The sequence below is a fragment of the Venturia canescens genome, chromosome 4, assembly GCF_019457755.1.
Source record: "Venturia canescens isolate UGA chromosome 4, ASM1945775v1, whole genome shotgun sequence".
In the NCBI taxonomy this organism is placed as follows: domain Eukaryota; kingdom Metazoa; phylum Arthropoda; class Insecta; order Hymenoptera; family Ichneumonidae; genus Venturia; species Venturia canescens.
In genome coordinates this window covers 13,347,048-13,371,279 of record NC_057424.1, presented here as the reverse complement: position 1 = coordinate 13,371,279, position 24,232 = coordinate 13,347,048, and the positions used below count along the sequence as shown (strand labels likewise).

General features: G+C 43.8%; 1 protein-coding gene across 8 annotated transcripts in view; it reads left to right on the top strand.

Annotated features, from left to right (window-relative positions):
• The window catches only part of hth (homothorax), a 365,547-nt gene that overhangs the window by 266,592 nt on the left and 74,723 nt on the right, over positions 1–24,232 (top strand). For all 8 annotated transcript variants that reach the window (XM_043415959.1, XM_043415956.1, XM_043415958.1 and 5 more), the window contains one exon: positions 7,376–7,452. In XM_043415959.1, coding sequence (XP_043271894.1) covers positions 7,376–7,452 — 77 coding nt within the window. The remainder of the gene's footprint in view (positions 1–7,375; positions 7,453–24,232) is intronic.

Here is a 24,232-nt window from a genome sequence, read left to right as displayed (position 1 = left end):
CCAACCACGCCCTGCCCAACAATCCACACAGTTTGGTTCTACTGTTCGAAGTGTGGGACGCACAGCCAGAGCCCGAGAATCCCGTACTACCAAGCTATACGTGATACCGATTCGAGTAGCCCAACCACATCGATTTCTCTGAAACACGATAGCACCTAAGGCTAAAACGGTGACACCCGGCAAGTTAGCTTCTGTTCGATCAAAGCTGTTTGCTTCCTGGAGTGCATTTCCTCGTCGAGGGATCTTCGGCTAGATCCCAGGAACAAGTGCCAAGGTTCGCTAAGAATGATGGACGGTGAATGATTAGTCGTCCGATCATCGTCACATCATTACCCAGAATATTGCCATTTTTTTGTGATAAATGCCTGCTCAAGATCTAAAGTCGATCTTCGATCCGATTCGATCCGATGATTCACTCGCCGTCCGTCCGTGTCCCTTCGTTCTTGCTTTCTCCCAGTGACTGAGCAGATTTTTCTTCAAAGATATCATTCCACGAGAGTCATGTTCGCGGCATAAGGAACTCGCCCGGCATTACGGCACATCGGAAAGTTGAAATGAGAAAGGTACAGAGATGGGGAGGGCAGGAGAGAGAGAGAGAGAGAGAGAGAGAAACAGTCTCAGAATCTACTCGTTCCACCAGGACAGAGAAGCACAGCCCGCCCGCGGCATACCATCTTCGGGTTCGGCTTATCTGGCGTATCGGGTCGACCCTGCTGGTATAACACAGTGTGTGCTCTCCGTGGTCGTGTAGTTCTGAGCTCAGGCGCTTTGAGAGACGCATACCTACTCGAATTCCATTGTATTTCCTCTACTGATTACACGCGCTAGAGTTACATGAGATGTGTGGCTACATCGTATAGAAACGCTCTTTAGTTGTCCTTGGAGCGCACACACATGTGTGCGGGTACGTAAAGCCGAGTATAACGATGTGGGTAGGGTCTCTTCAATCACGTGGGAAATCTCTGGCACGACATTACAAACGGCACCGGGATATTCGTCTCGTTCGTTTAACACTCGTTCACATACTCACTTTCGAGAATAATATTCCGGATGAAAACGACGGGAGGAGATACCGCCTTTGCCTTAACTCGTGACGTTCAATTCGCTAAAAAGCTGGCCCATCAAATTCAGGTTCAGTGGCACGATTGTGATCGTCGAAATACCCTTCGGTCCTGGTAAACGTTAAAAACCGACAGTTGAGTGAAAAGAAAAGAGGACTCTCGCGGTTAACACACCTCTCCCCCCACCCGCCTTCTTCTCCCGGTTTAGTCTACTCACTCGCCCCCCTTTCATCTCGAGTGACTCTAATAACGGCGCATTAGAGGATTTTACCGCGGAAATTGAATAACCCCGAGGGAGTAACGAGGTTATTGCCCGTTCATGGAAATGCGGGCTGGCTTGTGATGGCGCGCATAGCTCCTTGTGGTGTGCAATGATGCTTCGACCTTTCCGAGAGCCGTGGACTCACAGGAAGCAACCAGCGTCGAAGAGCTCTGTATTCCACTAGTGCTGCTGGGACAGATGGAATGAAGGCATTAGGGGTGAGTGACGCGCTGACGGCCCTCCTACTCAGTGTTCTCCTCCTCATCGTCCTCCTCTTTCTACTACCACTCGGAGTCCTGTCTCTCACTCTTGCCCCTCCTCCCCCTCCTTTCGTCATATTGTCCTGACTCGGCTCTTCCCTCTCAATTCGTTCAACATCCAACCTCACTGTTCTCTCCCGCTCTTCCCTCGTCCCTTCTTCTTCTTCTCCACTGGAAACAGTTCTCTTCCATCAAATTGCTCGACCAAACTGATCCCACCGAGATCCGTTCGGTTGCGACGATCACTGGATCGTTTCTGGTACAGTTACTATTACTCTGTGCTGAATAAACTCTGTCTCTACCTCGAATTCTCTTCCTGTACCGGTGTCTGTGCGCGGATCGATCACACGGCAAGTGGCTGGAGGATTCCCCAGAAGCCAGAGCTCCACAATCTTCTCATTCCATAACCCCATTGCACGGGTCTCGACACCAAGTTCTGGACACTTTCAGCACACAGGGACGTCCCTCGGAGTCTCTCTCTCTCTCCGGAGGAACATCGAACGTAGCACCGTGATGACGAGGCGCGATTTCGGTGCCAGGGAACCGCTGTTCCCACGCCCTATCTAACGCCCTGCTCGTTAGTCGGAGTCAGCAACTTGGTCGTCATCGACGTGTCATTCAGCACGAAGCACACACACATACACACACACACACACACCGGAGTATCACGCTCCTCTCAGTCTCTCTTGCCACGCTTCTCACTTGCTCCAATCCCCTGACATCGCGCCATTCTGATGCAGCATCAGCACCAACAGTCTCTGGGCTTGCTGAGCTCGATGGAACGAGACATCGAACTGTCGCGCAGACAAATTGACAGGATGAGATGAGGCCAATAAGAGAAATAGAAGAGTCGATCTTTTCGACCAGGTCACAAAAAAAAATTCTTTTTTATCTTCTTTTTATTATTTTCCATCAAATTTGATTGTCATGTGAAATAATTTTCCTCGTTAATTTAACTATCGAGTAACTGGGAAACAATTATTTTTAGTATTAATAAAAAAAAACGACACATTTAGGATCAAACAAGTCGATGAGAGGAATGAGGCACGTCGTAGATGAGAATAAGATGAAAACAGAAGAAAATGTAAGTGCACCACGAAAAGGTCGTCTGGAGGCAATCGGCCTAAACTATGGACTCATTTACACACTTAGCCCTCTTCCGAGTTTTCTCTCGGTCGTTTCTTCTCGCGTTCTTCTCCTCTCTTTAGCCGTTTCTCTGCCTCCACCTCCCTCGTAGAAGCTCAAATGGTTTTCATATTGTCTTTTTACCGCTCATTTTGTTTTTATCGCTTGTTTGGCTGGGCTCCATCCACCTCTTTTCGATGATACTACGAGACGGTTCGGCTAACCCTCTGTTCCAAATGGCTTAATACTCTCTTCCTCTTTATCCTCGTCCACAATGCAAATGTGTGCGCATCTACGTGGCTCAGAAGGTCCAAGTTCTTCGGGACAAAATTCTACGAAATTAGAAAACGTATCAACAACGTTTTTAATGACAGTGTAGATTGATGCATATCGCACCTCATCCTCATTTTTATTCAATCTTTCCAACAACCACGAAAAATTCACTAACCGTAACCATGTACCAAAGTACGTGAACGAAAAAACTTGAACACCCAAAATTTCTTGCTGCTGCCACTTTTGATTCATTACTTATCGTCACATCGCGAGGCAGACTCGTCTCCTCCCGCTTCTCGAGTGTATTCTAGCATGACCAGCTATATTTCCGTGGGCGAGAGGGTGGAAAACCCCCTCGGGTTTGCTGTAGAATGGACGCGTCGAGGCGCAGGAGTCTCAGCAGGACGAAGTGCCGCTAGCACTTAAGACTATTGTTTTCAATGTAATTGGATAGCTCTTGTTCTCTCCCTCCCTTCCCTCGAGCTTCTTCGTCTCACTTCTACCGATGGGGATTCACTCCCTCGTTCCTCCCTTGGCGGATGGAGAAGGCCTTCCCTGAGATCCCTTGGGCCACAACCAACAGCCAGCCAGTGGGAAAAGGAGCATCGCATCTAAATGCTATACATACGTACCTTAAACTCACACACATACGTGCAGAGTTGAGGGTGGTGAAGCGGCCAAAGTCACTTCTCCCTGCATCAGACGAACGAGAAGCTTCGACAATTATCTTGATTGTTTTATGCATATAACAAGCACACGAAGTCCGTGTCCTCCCCATAAGGCCAAGCCCGTGACTCCCTGCGGGAGAGATACGGAGACAATCTTCTCCCGAGAGAGAGAGAGAGAGAGAGAGAGAGAGAGAGAGAGAGAGAGAGAGAGAGAGAGAGAGAGGGACGAGTCTGCTCTACCGACAAGCCTTGCTGAGTGTATGCTCTCTATGCATGTACACGCATGTATATACGTTGAGTTTACATTATTATAGTTGTAATATACGATAGCTCGAGCTGACGCGGGGCTAGCACGAGCCAGGAAGCAGTCACGATGCGAGAGGAGAGCTTTCGTCGTTCTCTCCCGTTCTCCTCCTGGTTTCTCCTCGGTCGTTATACTTCCGGCAAACCGATGTGTTTCAACATACACCGGAGTTCTCGTACACCTGCTTCCTCTTATTTACAACCCATCGTGGACACGGGGCGCCCTCGAACCTCATACACCGAGCGCGCACACTTTCGATTATCGTCTACCAGACACACAAACTCATGAGAATTCGTGGGGTCACAGTGTCTGACAGTTTATTACGTTATCAAAGAGCCCCGGAGAACTCGCCTGTGTGCCGAACGGCCTTAAAGTGTTGCCGATTGCTCGAAATTATTGTTTTCTTCAGTGTTTGTCTCTCAATAACGTTGGAAAATTCTTTCAATATTATTATCAAGAGTTTTACAGAGTGGTGGAGGAAAATAAATTGAGCTAGTACGTTATGTCATCGGACAGGATCTTGACAATGGAATAATTATTAAAACGGTGATCAATCGTTGAGACAACGATCTAATCCCCTGCGGAGATAAAAATATAAATAAATGCCTCCGCGCTGCGATCAGCGGAGCGTAGAAAGTCATTAAAAAACACTGATCAAAGGTACTGATTAAAATTGATTATGCAGTTTGACTCTGAACTACCCCGCGTCGTCGTAATCAACACGTCAACGGTCCGAAAATGAATTATGCTTTCTATATGCTTTAATTTCATCGTTGTTCGGCTCGCAAGCTGTTGTTTTTACTTCCTGTGAATACTCGAGTCTTTTTCACGTGGCAGCAAGGATCCGACTAGCCACCATTTTTCGATGGATCTGCAACTTTGAAGATCAACTATTCGCTGTCTGAAACGAAGACTCGTGTAAGATTATAAACATCGATTGTCCCAATGAAAATGTAATTTAACGGTGACGAAATTCAGCCACAATTCGATTTGGGAAATGACGTTAATTTACCACATTCTTCGAGGGTGTTAAATACCAAAAATTCGAAAGATTTCGTGACGAAAAAATGCGCAGGGGGGAGCGTATAATGTTGCCAATGCGTGGAATTTCCATGCTTTTTCGTGAACAATAAGCGGCCTCGGGGGAGGGAGCCGATTTAATTAGGATAAGAATTGCGCCGCAGAAGGATCGCGTTCCGTTGGACACAATGGCGGTAGCCATTTTCTGAAGGCCAGAGCAACGCGGTGTACGCATTTTGGAAAGAGTAGAGAAAGAGAGAAAAACTAAATAAAAAGAAAAATAACAAAAAAAAACAGTATGGAAAAAGCAAAGAGAGAGAAAGATGAATCTGAAGCAAAATGGAAATGGAGAGCAGAGCGAGAGAGAGAGAGAGAGAGAGAGCAGGAGTGGAAAGCAGAAGAGAGTTCTCCCGAGGATGGCGCGCCTCCAAGAAACATGATCTACCGAGCAGCCGGGTTTGTGGGCTGCGACCGCGCTACCGCGGTTTCCAAAAATACCGCAGGGCTTCGACAAAAAGTACACGAGCGTTCTCCTCCCCTCTCCCTTTCTTTCCCCGAGCCGATATGCATAAAATACTACACGTGGTAGAAACCGGAGAGATTCGCGATGAGAGTGGGGATGGGAAGCATTGAATGGAAAGGGAGGGGATCATAATACGCGAAGCACCACGTGCTAATTATGTAAAAATATGATGCGGCACAGGAGTGTGCGCTTCCCGACGCGCTTTCATGTGGCCGACGAAGCTTCTTCCCTCCCGCTCTTGCCCTGCTCTCCGCAGCCGTCGCTTCTAACCGGGCAAACGCGTGTGTATACAAGCATAAATACAAATATATCGAGAGTGCGTTTGTGCGACCAAAGGTCCGTAATCCAGTCCATGTACGGCATAAAGCTTTGTGGATTACGACCTTTTTGTCGTGCCGTACGTCATCGATGTTGTTGCCAAATATTGCTCTCCTCGTAACGATTTCCTCCTCGTGTTAAAACTCCTTTTTTGCCCCATTATCCTTTACCGAGGCTACGCCTCTTCGTTCGCGTTCTTCCTTGCTCATCGCGCTTATATAAAATCCTTGAGTCCCCCCCTCGGTCCCTCTCGATGAATAAAGAAGTGCGATAGACAAAAAGAACACGAGAAGCAACAAAAAATAAGAGAGAGAGAGAGCAGAACACGCTAAGGTCTTGTAACTTTTGCGAAGAGTTTACGTGATGTACGTCGGTTTGTAGCGTCGATACGCGGTAAAATACGGTATGAACGGTATTTATAGACGTGTTCCTTGGAATATCAAATATGTACCGTGTACATATACATTCGAGCGTACAGCTTCGTACGTATATAGGCACTTTCGTGGCGCTATAAACGTCCAGCAAGCAAAATGCCTCGATCCTGCGACCCCGAGGCACGTTGGCCAACGTGTTTTACGCCCTTTTATCTCGGTCTTAGTTAAACACGTATCGGAGAATCCCCACAAGGTATGATAGAAGAGTTTCGACCTCTGATGCGCGCGGTGCATTCGTGCGTCTCGAAAGGATCGCCGAGTATTTTCGCCGCGTGTCTCCCGCGTATTGAGAAAAAGAGAAAGCGGGAGGAGGCAGTGCAGGGATGCTGTATCGATCTTATCTCATCGGCAAGTGCATCTTCTTGGACTTTCTGTATTAGATGCCTCGTGCCTTTTTTCCTGCTTTTATTTTTCTTTTCTTTCATAATGCGGAAGACGCAGGCATAAATTTCTATGTGTCTTTTCGCCTCTCTGCATGTGCAGATACGTACGTGTGTACGTTTGAAATTGCGAAGAATGACAAGTCGCACGGAAAGAGCTCAGAAAACGTGTATGCGGCACGTATGCATTTCAAGCCAGAAAGGCGTAAAGAATTCACGGACTCGCGTGACCTCGACGTCCTTCCCCTTTAAGGGCATCTATATATATATATATTTATGCAGGAGATGAAACAACGCTCGCGTACGAGAACCGCAACGCATCTGCGCCGATGCACCTTCTGATAAAACCCTCCCCGGCAAGGGAGACGAGAAAAAAAAAATAAAAACGTATCCAAGTTTCTTCTTCTTTTTACCACGTTTTTTGTTCTACCTTCTTCTTTTACTACCCCGTACTGCAATAAATAATATTTCGCAGGTGCACGCTAGTGGATCTGGCGACGCTGAAACGCTTCCGCGCTACATCCCTGTTCTCTCTTTCCTCCTGTTGCAAAATTTTCTGTATAGATATTGTCGACGTACACTAGCGTCGCGTACTCGGCAATTTCTTCATGCGGCAACGTCGTCAAGTTTCAATCGAACTTTCCAACCACTCTTACAGATTTATTAAATCACTTCGATTTTAATCGAGCATCGATTACGTGTGTGAAAATTCCTTTGTGACAATGTTTTTCCGTTTGCTTTTTTCAGCATCCCTACCCTTCGGAAGACCAGAAAAAACAGCTGGCACAGGACACGGGGCTGACGATCCTTCAAGTCAACAATTGGTGAGTTCATCTTTTATTTTAGGCTCGATAAGCGTTGAAGGTGGGAAAAGAGGTTTCGCAAATACTCGTGAATTCATTCTCACCTTGCATCGAACTGATGTTTCTCGCTGAATGGGACTATGAAAACTGAAAGAAAACGGAGAGAATGAAAAACAGAGTCAAAGACGCTTAAATATTTCGATAGCAGGGAAAACAAATAAATAAATAAAACAAATGAGAGAGGCAAAAAAAATATCAGCAAGATATCTGGTACAAATTCAATGTACTTTATATGCCTCGCTAATCTCTCGATACTCAAGTGCCACATCGTGTTATACGTACTAGGACGCTATTATATAGCGAGTTTACGATTTTCGGTATCTGTATCGGGACTGCGCGTGTGCTCCTGAGAGCACGAGGAAAGGTGCGCCGCGCTCATTCTCAAGATAATCACGAGTATATCCGTCTGCGTTATTCTCACAGCGGTAGGAGTTGGATGTGCAGACAAGTTGATACAATCATTGGCATTCGAGGCGAGTGCCAACATATCGTTTCATTTGAAATCTCAACGATCGTTTTTTATAAGACGTTTGTTGAAAAATTTATTACGTTGTCGTTTGATGTTCTCAACTGGAAAATCGTTTGGAAAAAAATGGCAAATAATTTGATGGGTGAATGAAAGTAAATATGCGCCTCCACACATTCGAACTCCCAGTTTTTCCATTCGCAAGAGTTTAATTTTGAACTTTCAAAAGTTTATATTGACAGAAAGTTCATTTTCGTTGGTTCACGCGATCAAAAAGATTTTCCAGTTGTTATTCGGAAACATGGGGGCTGGAAATGAGCGTCCATTTTTGATATAGATAGTTTAGAAAAGCCCAGGCAGGGTGACACCCTGGGAGTTACCAATAGAAAAGGAACACGATTTAAATTTTATCGAAAATGTTGTTTGGGCTCTGCTCGAGGCTGTTGACCTTTGAGGAGAAATAAAAATGCATATTCAATATTCCTTGCGATAGTCGCGCGACAAGCGGTAAATGCCAGAATATTTTGGGAATTAAGAAGATTAAATGGAAAGTCTTCGAACGTGGTTTGAGGGATGGAAGAGGGAACGCAAGGTTTGGATGATATTATCCTCGGGAAAGGCGTGTGACTAATTCCTGAGTGAATCCGGCTTTATATTCACGGTGCAAGACAGCGAAAGGGTTAAGACGAGGGCTGAGACAAGAACGCGGAGAAGCAAACGCTGAGGGAATGGGGATTTCTGAGGGCGTCTTCGTCAAGGGCTTAAGAGACGCGTATCGGGGCTTCGATGTCGCCACGAGGGGACCATACGCAGCTTTTCTCTCCATCCTCTTCGTTGTCATCGGCATTACATTCTCTTCCCTGTTTCATACAAGAGACAGCAGGAGAATCAGCCTACAAACTGATCCGTCAGGGCTTTCGCCATCACGCCGCAGTTCTGATGGATCTTTTCGTGTGCCACCTGAGCTCCGCAACGACCGAGTTATGTGACTGCAAAATACATACTTAGCAGGTCCTAAAAACTAAAAACAAAACAATCATTTCGTATGGAAAACTATTCGAATTGATCGTTTCAAATTGAAGTCGATTCCGCCTGCTAAATCTCTCTGCAAATATTCAAAAAAAATCTTCTCATCAGCTCAGGCTTTATTACTTATTACGAAAGGTATCGAAGAACACTCGCATAATTGAACTCGTTAAAAACACGACAAACGCGAGCCAGACTCGGAGACCCAGAGTCCAGGAATTCGAGTCGAGCAACAATGTAATAAATTGATTAATAATACGTGGAGAAGCGACGAGACCGTGCAATCTGACAACGTATAAATCGAGATGCGCTGTGACACATTCGGGCTCCATTTGCCTTGTTTTCTGAAGAACGAGGAATTTCTGTCATTCGAGGTTGATCTTGCCCAGGAAACCGGAAACGAAGTTTCTATGTTTAGAAAGAGAGAGAGGCGTTTGAAATAATTTGGCGTGACGCTGGTCTCTTCGGGTGCGAGTTAGCATAACTTGAAATTCGAGAGAGTTGGAGAGGGGCCGAAAAAGAGGAGAAAAAAAAAGGAAAAAGGGAGATAAAAGAGGAAAACAGAGCAAGAAATAGAGAAAGAGGCGAAGCACGAGTATGGGAGTGAGGAGGGAGAGAAATTACCATACATAAAGTACACATGTATTATATGCAATTTTAGCGCAGCGCCCCCGACGACAGTTCCAGTGAATCAAACGCGATAGCGCGTAGTAGCGAAGCGAGTGGATTCACGCTTCATCTCGCTCTTTCTCTTTCTCTTTCTTCCATATCTTGAAAGGGGGCTTTTCGCGAAGATTTCCGTACGGGATATAAAACGCGAAATGAACGACCAGAGACACTTACATCGTGTGTAGAACGAGACCGGTGTTGGGCACCGTACCGAAAAACATCCCGAGATATGTCTTTGCTCGTGCTATCGTCGCGTGAATTTCGCGCTAACGCGCTTTCCTTTTTTCAACCTCAAGAATTCGTTCCGAGTCCCGACTTATAAATAAAATCACACGTAAGCCAGTGTATATTACACGGGATTATTGTTATTATTATTATTTTGTTAAGTGTACGTTCAAGATATATACGTTCGCATACATAGACGGTAAATTTTGCACGTTTCGCTTTCACGGCTATCCGAGCAGTTTATAATAAGAGCTCCGAATCGATGCAACTGCATCCAATGCGTTTGCTCCTTTTGTTTCTCCATTTTTTTTTTCTTATTTCAATATTTTATTTCTCAATTTATTAGGTTTACTATGCCAAGAACATTCCCTTAATTCCTGCCCGCCTCGTACGATATAGAGAAATGTTTCGTAATTGAGCACAAATCAAGTTTAAGGAGAGCTTCACAGCCTCGAGTTAACGTGCTCGAGACTTCCACACATTTCTGACATTTACAATTTGTCTTCCCCCTTCTCTCGCTCTCCCTCGTCTCATTAATTTACGAAAATCATTTCGATGCTCCTCATTGGCTCAATATCAGAAAAAAAACACTATTCATCAAAGTGTTTAGAATGTTTAGTCATGCAACGAAATGTTGAAAACGAAAAAAAAAATATGGAAAAATACATTTTTTGTGGATTCAAATGATCAGGGAATTTTTGTACTTGAAAATTTGAATATTACTCGAATCCGACATCGTGAAAATTTGATGAACGAAATTTAATTAATTCAAGCGGTATTATAATTAAGGAAGAGTACTTCTGAACGGTCGGGAGAGGAATAAACGCTGTGAGATGGCTACAGGACCGGATATAGATACGCGAGCACGAAACTATCCGAGGTAGACATAGTTCACTGCGAAACTATCCTCCGCAAGGTACATTGAGCTCTTAGTATTAAAAAGACCGAACGAGTGATTATTCTACATGTTGAATATCGTTGGTAGGCCCTTTTGACCTGTGGCGCACGATATACGCCACAATGTGCATGGGCAGGATGTTTCGGGTGCCGAGATCCGCGACGCCACATAGCCACATGCTCTAATTACATTACGGAAACATGAGAGTTTCCACGCTGCAAATAATTCAACTAGAGAGTTTCTATCTAGTCTCAAAATCCTCTCTCACTCGTGTACAACATTCACTCGTTATTTTCCCCTCGCCCGGGCTGTCTTGTTTCGAAGGAATTTTCCTCGTACGTCGGCTGGAGTATCTTCAAACCGCGAACCATTTTTTTGGATCGAACACTTTTGCGCTAAATTCGTGATCGGTAATTGTCGTCACGAGCAAATGAACTTTGTATCATCAGCAATTAGGGGAGACGAAAAATTGTGAAACTTTGGATAAAGCTCCAGGGAAATTGAATTGGAAAAACGAGCTTTTCTTTCCAGTGCCAATGAACCAAACTGCTCCCAGGGATCTCGACGCGCATCAGCATTTTAAACCGCAAGTCGGTATCTAATCAACGCATCGCGTATAGCAATAATTTCACATTTTTATTTTCACTTAAATTTCATCCAGCTGCACACGTGCATAAATGAGTCGAATAAGAGGCAGGAGAAAAGCGTCTGGTGGACTCACAGTAAGATATAGAAACAACAGTAAGCGTCCTCGGCGGGGATCGTCGCCTCCTTAGGCGCCCTGGTTCCGGTTCTCGGTTCTCTAATTCTCGAGCTTTCCATCCCTCTCGTTCTCTCCCTCTCACCCTCTATATTCGTATCTGAGTTAAACTTTGTGCTTTCTACTCGCTCTCTCTCTTTCTCTCTTCTCGCCACGTTCGCCCACAATTTTCCGTCACATATATCAGCCCGGACAGTAGTTAGAACCGTTGCCAGCTTGTTACCCCAGCGACGTTCTACAGCACTGCTGTTGCTCCTTTTCCCATATAACTACTGTATATATTACGTGTATATGGCTATATTTATACTATTTCGTACGTTGTTATATATACGTACGTGACTGCACGTGCGCTTTCGTGTTTATCCCGGAAAATGCGCCACCAAGAGTACAGTATTAAATATACATACATATATTCTTGCTTATCTCTGCCTCCCTCGAATGTAATCAATTTCAAAGTTATACAAAATGCTGTATACAAATGCACATCCAATTCATGGCTGTCTCTAATCTTTAATCTTTTCGCGATTAATGTTGAAAGAGGGTTTAATTAAACTTTGGACTATTATTTGGTAGCTTCTATTTTCATGTCTGTTGACCTTCGATTCGATCGATTCAACGAATTTGATTATGTTCGATGAGATTTTTACAAAAGTCTCAATTTCATGATTTCTTGAGATTTCACAGTTTTTCATTCATAAAAAGATTTTTCTCAGGCCGTAGGGGAGTTTGAAAATTTTTAATCGATTGTCAAACACTGCGAGCCTGACATCGATAAAAAAAAAGGGGGAAAGCCGCCGCTCGTCCAAGTTGACGAGGAAAGCCTCATACGTGGGATTTCACTTTATAGTCCCCCGAAGTCTGTTACAACCGGTGAGCCGAGTCGAGCGAGAGTTGCCCGCAAATTTGTACTAATATTCTCGCTAATTCAACCACGGCTCTCCACCACGTCCCGCTGGTTTCTCGCGGAGAGCACACAGCCGGTCTAATAAACCAGAGGTTATTTATCGGCCTTGCCGCCTTCCGCGACGTGAAACGAGAACTGGGATGCTCTTTAGTCCGTTTCTCGCTCGAGTCGCGATATACTTGGCACTATTATCGTGCTCTGGCCTCTCTCCGCGGGCTCTATCGCTTCGTCTCTGTTATTCATCAATTTTTCATGTTTCTCCGCCACTTGTTGAATTTTCAAAAATCATTTTACTTTCATTTGTAACAAATGATTCCTTCTCGTGTAGCTTCACTCGATTACAAACGAATCGAGGGGTGAACGTACGTCGTTATTGATTTTTTACAACGCAATTAAAAAATCACACATCCTCGAATATTGTTCGCACTGTTAATTAACGTCTTGCCAATTTTTGTAACAAAGTTACAAAGTATTATTGTAGCCATAAAATATTTTCTTCGTAAATCTCTCTTAACCGGAAAAAGTCTAACAAAATATTTATGCATATGCTATTTTATTTTACTTTTTTTTTTGCAACACAAAGAGAGGGGTTAAAAAGGGATCGTTAACATCATAACTATACGTCGTTTCGAGACGTAATTTAGACCGTTGTAAAATCGAGAAGGAGCGTACACGTGGTTCGGTTGCATCTGCAGTATCCGCTATAACTGAGAGGACTTGCTAACGAGATATTTCGTTTTACAAAATCGTCGTCTCTCTCTTTTTCTTTCTCACTGCAAGAGCCCTGCGGGAGTTGCACCGGGAAATAAGAGGCCGTAAATTCTCGAGAACCGGATGTTGATGCTTTTTCTTCTCTCTCTTCCCCCCCCCCCCCCCCCCTCCCCCGCCTCCCCGCTCTCTCTTTCTCTCTCTGAATCTTTAACTTTCATACAACTCGTGGACATAGATATACACAGGCTGCGTACATTGTAATGCAAAGTGTTTCATCTTCACATGACAAAAGTCACGATAAACATTTGGACCGTTGAATAAGTGAGAAATGACCAAAGTCTATCAATATCGTTTTTGTGCATCGTTGAACTTCTTATTGGCACTGTTAACTCACAATATTATCAAGTTTTTCATCAATCGCAGTTCTTTCTCAATTCCTGGGTAACAAGCACTTACATAAAATTATATTGAAAGTTATAATTCAGGGCGGAAGTGTATACGACGAGCATACACTTTAATCAACGAATATATACGTGCTGCCAGTTTCTATGGCACCGGCGAACAAGGCACATTGGCGTTTATATTGGGTGGCTCCGTCAAACAATCTCATTTAGTCCATTCTCTGCTCCGCAGCTCCATCTAAAACGCCTACTATTCTCGCACGCCATGAGAAAAGCAGCCACCCCTTTGGCAAGACTCACCCTCTGTGATATTGCTACAGAAAACGGCCTCACGATGTGGTGTTACAAGACCACCGCTCACAGAATTCTCTCTTCATCTCTTTTCGTCTCTCTCTAACTCTGCGTCTTTGTCGGGAACGCGTGCAACACAAACCCTCGGGGCCTCAGGGGTTGGAGTCGGATATCTAATTAGCGGGGGCTGATCGGTAATTACTACGATTAATCAATCCGTTTTCCATTTGTGAGCACAGGAGAGCTCGCGCGTACGAGAAACCAGCACAATCAAAGGAGATTGCAATGGTGCGTGTGAGAGAGCGAGAGAAAGAGGGGGAATGAATTCCTCTGCTTTCCGCGAAGAAAGCTCGGGAAAAATGAACCATTTCAGGGTGTGAGTCAAAACTCAAAGCCTCGACGTTCCGATAAAACGTTCGGAAAGAAAAATGTTCACTCAGCAAAAATCGGAGTCTCATTTAATCGCGAGAATTTCTTTTTCTCTACAAATAAATTTGTCGATGTCGTATCAAATTAGAGACATTAAATTTTCAAGATTATTTGCACTCAAGGAAGAAACGGAGTTCATTAAATAAATGATAAATCGATCGAATACATATTCACTCGAGCACAATTGAAAGCTACGGATGGGGAAAAGGATCTTACAAAATTAGCGAGTAATGATCGACATTCACATATAAGTGCACACACGTCGACTAATATTGGATTCTCTGGTCGTCGAAGCTCGTAGCATCGGCTCGTTACGATACGACGATCGTCGTTGACTCCATAAAAATTTCCATGTAGCCAATTCTCTTTCCTCTTCAATACCGTCCCGCGATGTGTACGAATTTTTTTATTCGCGTTCATTTTTTTTCCCGAATCCCGAGATCCTCAACTGGGAGTTGAGAGATAGCGACGATCGGAATTTCGATAAGAAAATTATACATCCTAAGAGAATAAGGAAAAAATAAGAATCCGATACGTGTAGAAGATACACGCACAACGGAGCCGCGTGGGCGAAAGAGAGAAACACGGGAGAAGAGAGTCCCGAGCTCAAGATATCGATGACTGTGTTTTTTATCGTTTGTTTTCTTGCTCCTTATTTTTCGCTTCGAAACAGGATTTCCTCGTCGCGGAACCGCGTCAGGACGAAAGAATACGCTCGATAAATACATTCACACGCGTATGTTTATATTGACATTTTTTCTTTCCTGAATTTTTTCGTTTCGTGTACTTGTTCCACTTCCTACGCCGATGATAGAACTCGATAGAGCGATCGGGATATACAGAAAAGTTGCAAAAACTTGTACGGTATGTGACAGACCCCGTCGTAAAATGGCGAAACGAAAATCAAGCGAAAAAATTAGAAATGCAGAAAGAAGAAGAGAGGAATAAGAGAGTCGTAGCCAGGGGAAAAATTCGCTCGAAAGTTCAGTTTTCAAATGCAATAAAAAAGTCTCGAGTTGGGAGGGAGCATATGCATGATCATTGGAATCGATTTTTTCCTCTTCGACTTCATCTCTTCCGAAACGCTACCGATCCTAATGCGATCTTCTGTTCCCTATGATCGCATTGTCATCGCTGATGCATTGACACTTTCGCACCCCTTTTCCCCTTCTAACCCTTTCCCGCCTCTCCCTATTTCCTTGTCTTTCAAATTCTGTTAGGTTGACTCTGATGAGATTTTCTGATGCTTTGTAATTCGGTCTTAGCAACCATACGCGAATACGATGTAAAAAGAAGAGTCAAAATGATTGGATTTCGAGGAAACATTCGAATTCGAATTACTTGATTAAAACATTAAAATTATTCCAACGCAGTAAATTTCTGCCATTTTACAATATTACTTGGATCGAATTTACTCATTTTCATGAAAAATTATTTAAAAAATACTTGACAATCCGTTCGAAATTGTATCCAATGAAGTTGACTCGACGATTTCATTTATAACGAAAAAATGAAAAACGTTTTTGCCCATTTTCGAATCCCGGAAAACAACAATTTGTCATGAGACATTGAATTTTTGATGAATTTAAAATTCTTTCTTCACTTTGATCAATTAGATTTGTATAAGTTTCAGAAAATTATGGCTGTTATACAATACTTTTGTAAATGAGTTTAGTACATGCGATAGTGACGAGGGGGTCGCATATGGAGCCTAAATCTCTTGATGCCATTAGCCCCCTCGACTTTGTAAATAGTTTTCGCCCGAAGAATAACAATCGGGTTGAAGAGGGAGGTCGTCGAGGTCTTACGCACTCAAGAATAGGGGGATTCTCGTGTAACCCTAACAGGAATTTCGGCACGTAAAGAGCAAAGAGAAAGAAAGAGAGGGTGAGAAGAAAGCACGGGGTGCGCGATGCTCCGAGACGCGAGAAACACGCAAACGCCCGCTGGATCAATTCTCTCGCTCGCTTCCTCTCCATGTTTTTCTCTCATTTTCTCGACACGAGAAAAAGAGTCGATCATGATCGATCATCTGGGAATTGCTTTCCAGAGTGAGGGATATATCAGACTAAATATATCTTTCTTTCGCCCTTCGACCGCTCGAGAAAGGGTTTTTCTCTATTTTCGCCCTCTCACGTAGGATTTTCCGAGAGAAAACCTTTGACAAAGGGACCAAACGCTATATTTGTTTTGCGTCAGAGGATTATAGCGTTTATTAGCCCGCATGTGTGGATAGGAAAAATCAAGGGTCACTTTACTCGTGTTCCCGAAACAACCCCACTCGTATCAGAGAAAAAGGGTTCTTCGACGAATCTTTTCCTCTCGTTCTCTTTCGGAAATGTCGACAAACACATTCTCTCCCTGTTTCCTTTTTCAGTTGGATGTTTCACTCGAGAATGAATTACGAGATTCGATAGTAATTGTTTTGCTCCAGCTCTTATTCCCAGATCAAAAAGGAATCGTCTCAACATAACAAATTCTTACTTTTTGCTATTATAAATGTTCGTGAAAACTGAAATTTGCAATACCCCGATTAGATGAGTTCATGTCTTTTCGCCATTTACTTTCTTTGTCGAGTGAAAGGAACTTTGCTCTAGTTTAACGAAAAGCACGCTGAAATTAAAAAGAAAATGCTCGTTACGTTTGCTCGTTAAGCGAACAGTGGAAAAGTCATTTGAGGTTGGTTATATTTCTTTTTTCGTTGAATTTTTTTGTTTTTTTTTCCACGAGAAAATCGGAGTCGCGATGATAAAGAGGGATCTCGTGGCCACGAGAAACGTCAAGCTTAACGACAAACCAAAAGAGACGAGAGAGAAGAAGAAAAATAAAAAAGGCGATCGGTCGAGCAAAGGTCCAGAGAGAAAAAGCGAGAGAGAGAGAGAGAGAGAGGAAGATCTGGTGAACGTGGTCCAGGACAATGCTTTCATCATTGCCGCGCGTGAGCTCTTTCTTTCATTCTCTCTGTGATACGAGCTGAAGAGTCGAGCGTTGCTCCTCTTTTCTATCTTCCCTTTTTTTACTCTTTTCGCCACCGCAAAGGATCCATTGTCATCGTTTTCGTTTCTCCTTCTCATCTTCTTTATCCTTCTTTCCGTCCCTCTTTATCTCTCTTTTCTTTCTTTTTGTCGGATGTAGATACCCACGTTTTACCCTTGCCACATCACTCGAAGTTTCAGTGTCTTTATAACGACGGGTAACAGAAGAACCAAAGGATCTTTCTCCTTGATGAACCTCTGACTCTCATTCGAGTTGAAAACTATTTTAAAAAAGCCTCAAAGACCGTGGAAAAATTTGCTAAGAGTTTCTAATTTTTCTACGACACCAAAAAAGTCACTGAAAATTGCCTGTTCCGGAATAATAATGAAGAAAGTTCATTACTTAGTGTGCCATAATGACTGTGGACAAATTATGAGTTTTTCAAACTTCAAAATTTCAGTTTACCATTCTTGCGTCCAGATATTCCGGTTTCATTGATTCCGTAAAAGGCGTTTTTTTCAAAATTTTTTATTCCTATGGCGTTTGAAAGAATCCATTTGTTTTGCCAGTCTCATTTTCGCTCGTTTATTTCGCCGTATTATTTATCTCGAATATTTCTTAGCGTGCAAAAGAGCGAGGGGTGAGAAAAAATCTTTCATTTTTTCCTCCACCATCCGTTTTGGTCCTCTCTTACGCGAAATGAAGACGTCTCTTCGGGGTATTACCTCGCACGATTGTGGGATGATTGTCCGTTTGGGGAGCCCTGCGGGAGGCCGCCAGATGTTTTGCAGCGACCCAATCAGACGACCCCCGAAGCGATCCTCGTGTCCTGTGTCGTGTTCCTCATTTCTTGGCCAAGAGAGACCAGGACGACGACGATCAACCATCAAACAATCTACACCACCCTCCGAGAGATATCTTTCCATGTCTTTTTCTCTTTCTCTATTTCTTCTTTCCTCTTCTTCCTCACTCACCCCCGCAGAGATTCGTGCAAAACACTCTATTTACGCACACGCAAACGCTCAAACTACTCCTTTTATCTCGTGGAGGGAGGAAACCGAGTGAACATATGTCTCTCCTGCTCTTTTTCATTATTCCAGCTGAATGCCCTTCAGTCACGTCCCAGTTGCAAAACTCACCCTTCCATAGTCATCTTTGTCCGTTGAACAATTAAAAAGACATTTTTAAATCTTGATAGAAAATATTTATGAATTAAAACACCTGTTCAGCGAGCAGCGAATCTATGGCAATAAAAGTTATTCCATTGTTCATTTTTTCTTTCGTCTGATTTAGGATGAACGAGTATAGCTCAATATATTGAAAAAGATTTGAAGATAATAATCGAGGTGAATTACCAAGTTAGTTAAAATTAAGGGCTTCAGAGCCTCTTGGCCAAGTGGAGCTTCTCCTCGAGGAGGCCAGAAGGTTAAATGTCCTTGAAGCATTGGTGGGTCAAATGCAGGAAGCGTAAGGTGTATTTGAAGGGTGTTTCGGTGACCATAAAGGTCGGAAGGGGTTGAAAAGGGACGTTGAGTATGGGTCGAAGGTGTGTTGAGAATTCCGTCCGTAGTTTCGAGCTCTGTATAAAAAAGAACCTGATGTTTATTGGCTCGAAGATGTTGACTGGATGGTGTAACCGGAAGTGAGAGAGCGAGAAGGCAAGATACGAGTATAGGATTGCGAGTCGTTGGTGGATGGTAGTAAAAGACGTTAAGCGGTATACACAGACATGAGTATAAGGTTAGGAAGCTGAGAAGGGGATGAAGATGGGAGTGGGAGGAGTGAAAAGGGAGGAGGGACGGTTACGGCCTCCTTGAGTCCTTGGTGGCCCATTCGGAAGCTCGTTTGATGGCCCGTAGAGCCGTTATTGTCTCGAGACCGGCTAACATCCAGTGCTCTCGTCTACGTCACGTATAACAACAGCATGCTCGTTGAGATCCGTTGACCACACATCCGATAACGACGTAAAAGCTCGAGAAGCTTTTTCCTCCAGTGTAGATACAATATCCTGAGAATGGGAGGTGAAAAAATTGTTAAAAAGTGTCAGTGGACACTTTTACTGTCTTTTCTGTTTCTTTAATTTGTCTCTCGCACCCTCTTGGAGAGTCTTTTCTCGCTTTTATGCTTCCGAAAGGATGTTGTTTCCTATTTCTCTTTTCTTCTTCTTGTTCCGTCTGCAATTTAATTCTTATTTTCTTCTGGTCTGCCCTCTTTGGAAGATGCAGGCTTCATTCCCTTTTTCTCATCGATAATTGTTCAGCTCTCCCCTCCAAACGACGGTCGTTCAAACTCTTTTTTCTTTCTTCCCTTCCCCCCCTTCGTCTTGGTTCTACCGCCAAATTCTGCTCGTAAGGATCTTCGATAGGATGAGAATTTTTTTTCACTTTTTATATTTCGTCCCCCGACTCGATCGCCCGAACCGTGTCCCGCTTCAACGTACACACTTGTACGGTGGAAAAGGCCAGGAAAAGGCGCGAGAAAGAGCAGTAACTAAGTTTTTATTGGGCACTATATTACACGGATGCGATGGCTTCCGTCTCGCCAGCGTCTAAGTTAAGCGGATAACCGTATATTTTCCAGCGAGCTATCTTCTTGTACGTTGAACGTAGTCCCGGAAGAAGGATCGTGCCTGAGTGAGAAAGGGATTATGACAAGGCGGAATTTCACTATAATAACCGTTTCTGTTTCATGCTTTAAACAAGAATAAAATTAATGATCATTCGAATATAACACCATGCACTTTGAGAAAAACAATGACATTTATTTCTTTCGAATTTATCATGGAGCTCGAAACTCGTTTTACGAAAATTCAGGGAAAAATATTCCGAACGGAAGATGATCGAGCATCAATCGTCACAAGTAACAGTAAAAACATTTTTCATGGGCGAATGAAAAAAAAATCTGCAAAACATGCTACACGGCTGTAGAAAACTTTGTGAACTAATTTAACGCCTTACATACGCGTCCAGCAGTTCCTAAAACGCGCTAAAAGAAAAACTGTTGGATAGAAGAGACAGCAATAGAAATTAAAAAATAATTTTTACGTATTGTGTATTTAAACTTTGTAAAAAAAATTTATTTCATTTTTTTTTCATAAATTACAACGAGAAAAATCACGTTTCCCGAAGCACTATGAAAAAAAAAGTTGCTCCACGGTCTGCATCATTTCTTCTTGAGACGTTGATAGATCTGCAAAACGTAAAGAAATTCTTGTAAAACAAAGTTGTAGTTACAGTCTGTCGAGCCGGATTTTTGAAATTCGAAAAATTTAGCAATTTACGGCAGTTTAAGAAAAAGTGTGCATTTTGTTTCATAAATTTCACACTTCAATTATGTTTATAAAATTTGTTAATCACAATATTAAAAATCCGAGAATTTGAGAAAAACGCATTTAAAGTTTCAAATGCGTATCAGGCCCTCTCGTTGGGCAGTCACGTTTTCTATCATAACTTTCGATCTACAGGGAATTTTTACCATCGACTTTCACAGAAATGCGCCTAAAACTACAGAGAATAATAATCTAAAAAATCGATTTTTTTTAAATTCTGCACGTATGTAAGGCCTTAATAAAATATTTTTTTTTGAATTATTATCAACTGCATTCGTAAGTTTGCCATAAAAGAGGCTCGTTTTCAGCCAACTGCCTTTCTCGCGAGATGTACAACGTGCTCGTAGGGTGAGAAACAATTTGCGCTAATTACGACGCTGGCTAATTATACGAAGGCTCGGCTGCTTGTTTCAGGGTGTAGTATGGCTTTTCTATTCTCCACGAATCCGAGGTTTCTCGTAGTTATGCCAGTAAAACTGCAGCATCGCCTGTTATACCCTTCGCTCCTCCTTCATCCCTCTCACATTTCAAACCGATGTATACATTTCGTACTCATAAATATGTGTATTTATATATGCAAATATATGAATACAGTTTTTGAAGTGCGAAGGGCGTAGAGCTCTTTGGATTTGAGTCTAAACACAATGTGGGCTACGCCTTTATAGCACGAAATATATTGTATGGATTTTGGTTCGGTTTCTCGCGCGGGAAAAGCGCCGAGCGAAACTTCCAGTCGGTCGGTCTGGAATCGTTCGCCCCGATGCCTCTCCCACGATCCACTCTAGCAACGCTACCTAAAGGTGGAAAGGGGACAGCCAAGCCGAGAGCTCGGAGAAACGCCATTTATAATTCACGAGACGCGAGACGCCTCGTACAAGCTCGCTCGCTCGCGAGCAGGAAAATGCCGGAGCTTATGTGCCGTTTCGAACTCACTCGTGTATGGGCCTTTCAAACGAGAGTTTTCCAGTTTTCCCCTCACTCGAGTAGAGCGAAATTATTCAAAAATATTTTTTATCTCAATTTTTGTCGATGGGCCTGAGTATTCGTGAAATCCGTTCAATTAAAATCACGCTGTTTGAGATTTTTCTTTCATCATTGAAAAAAGATTGAAAATACCTTTATCACTGGGGAAATTGCATGATTTTACACGAGAAAGTCCACTAATCTTCGAGAAGTAAAAAAATTGCTCACGCGGTGACACGGCTGTTTAAAAAAACGAGATTCTTTTACGATTCATATGAAGAATTATCCTTACTACGCGAAACGAATCATACACATTATTACAGAACGTTCCATTCGTACTTGTTTCTAGTGATAACTCAAAGCCAAAAAACTCGACGTAGAACGTCCCATACAAATAGATGAGACTAACGTTCCTGCAACGTTTCCCGAGTCTCTCGTGTGCCTCCATTTCATCCCCTTTACGCCTGGTGCACCGGAACGAGCTTCCGGAGCTTTTGCAATCGCGGAGGAGGGGGGGGAGAGAGGGGTGGGAAGCGAAGGTTGGTTCATGGTTCACATTCCTTCTGCGACGCCTAGCTGCGACATAGCGTGAAAGATCTATGTATCGAGTGATGCACGATAAAAGGGCGTAAGTTTGGAGGCTCCGCGTGAAGATCGTGGGATTCGAGCGCCTTTTTCCGTCGCTTTTTCGATACCTGGATGTTCGAATGTGCATAGCGAGAAGCGGCGCGAAGAAGCAGAGGTCGTACGGTATTATACGGCAGGTCTCGTTTCCCGAGACTATCCTCACACTCCTTGCGACCTACTTTCCGAGAAAGCTCAGGAGACTTGGCTCCGTCTTTGCCCGCTCGCTCTCTTTCTCGCGCTTTTCTCATTCTCTTTCGCTGCCTCTCGATTCACCGAGAAATTTTGAGCGAATTCCTCCGTGACACGAACTACTCCGCAGATTATGTATACACACGAAAATTCCAACTTAGTGGGGAAGCATCGTGATTAATCCTACCGGAGTTCCAAAGTTAGGGAAGCCACGACAGGAGAAAAAATATCACGAGTGAAACGCCATTTTTCCCCCTTTTTTTGACGATTCCCGACAACCCTGACCTTGAAAGAAAGTCAAAACGGGGAGAAAGCTGCGCTCGATTTTATTCGCGACACTTTTGCTGTCGCATGACGCTCCTGCAACGAAGGGAGTAACTCAAATTTCACTGGGACTGTTTCGCCCGGTCCACCCGATCGCGAGAGATTTTTCCGAGCGATATAAAGCAGGATCGAATTACAATATGTCACTCGATACGCGTATACTTCTCAAACGATATCCCAGCACCACCGCGATACTCTGGAGTAACACGAGGAGACGATCCATATAAAAAAATTGCTACGAAGAAAAGGAAAGCGACGAAGAAGAAGAAGAAAGAGGTTTCCCCGAGGGACGCGAGCCGCGCATTCCCGAATCTCGAAATATTCGCATGCAAACTGCAAACTCTTGTTGGCTTTTCCTCTCAGAACGCTCTGGTTCGAGACTGAAGAAGGAGACAGGGGAAGCTTGTATATACACACACACACACACACACACACACACACACACACACACACACATCGCGTTCTCTCGCAAGGACTCGTACGCCGTTTATAATAAAACAGAATATCCGGGGATTTCCTTAAGTTGCATATTCAATGATTTCCTCGGAGACCTCAGGAGGGGGTGTCTCTAGTATTCCTGTGTATTTTTCCCCTTTTTTCTTATCCTCGTTCCTCGAATAAGAGTCACGGCTTGGGGATCGCGAAATTGGAATCGTTAGAACGAAACTCTCTACGGAGGGTAAAAACTTTTTCATCTTCTTCCTCTTCGTCGTCTTTTCCTGTTTATTATCATCCTCGATCTTTCGCATCTTTCTCCCGCTTGTACGCGCCCTCGTTCTCTTCCTTCTCTGCATGTTGGCGAGTAACGCGAGACGTTCTCGATGAAAAGATCATAATCTTGAATAATATTCCTCATTTAACCGATACAACGTGCGGAGAGCTCCACGGCGACGAATCACTCGTGGGACACGTCACTGCCGCTTTTTTCTTTCTCATTCATGCCTCGTTCCTCCTTCCACACACATTATTTTTATGTCCGTGCACATCCCCGTATGGATATACGCAACGACTGAAATCCAATTCGAATGATAAATATTATTTGGCCTCGATCTCAGCAAGGAATCATGAGTGAGTAAATACTCGGAACTGGCGAGATGATCCAGAGCAGTGAAAACGAGGAGGCACCAATGTATATAGTCGCAACGGGAAGAGTGCATTAGCAAAGCGTGGATGCTGTTGGCCTTTTGGTGAGTCGTCAACAGAGAGAAAGAGAAGGACTCGCGGTGGTTGGGCCACGGGTTGAGTGATGTCCAGGCGCACGCGCCCGTCAACCCGCGGCGAACTCACTCGCGCTCGTTCTCCGGGCCATGGTGCGAAGGAGAATGATGATGACATAATGACGTCGCAGTGGGCGAGCAATAGCTGACATCCGCCACCGAATATTCTAAATCACGGGCTTGTTCGCCTCTTGCAATTCGTGTTTACGCGAGGGAGAGACCGATGGAAAGAGAGAGAAGAGGACGCGCGGGAGAGTCTCGCTCTGTCCCGTTCTTGTGAACCGCGACGAACGATCGTAGCTTAACAGCCACGACGAATGGCAGCAAGTTGGCAAAA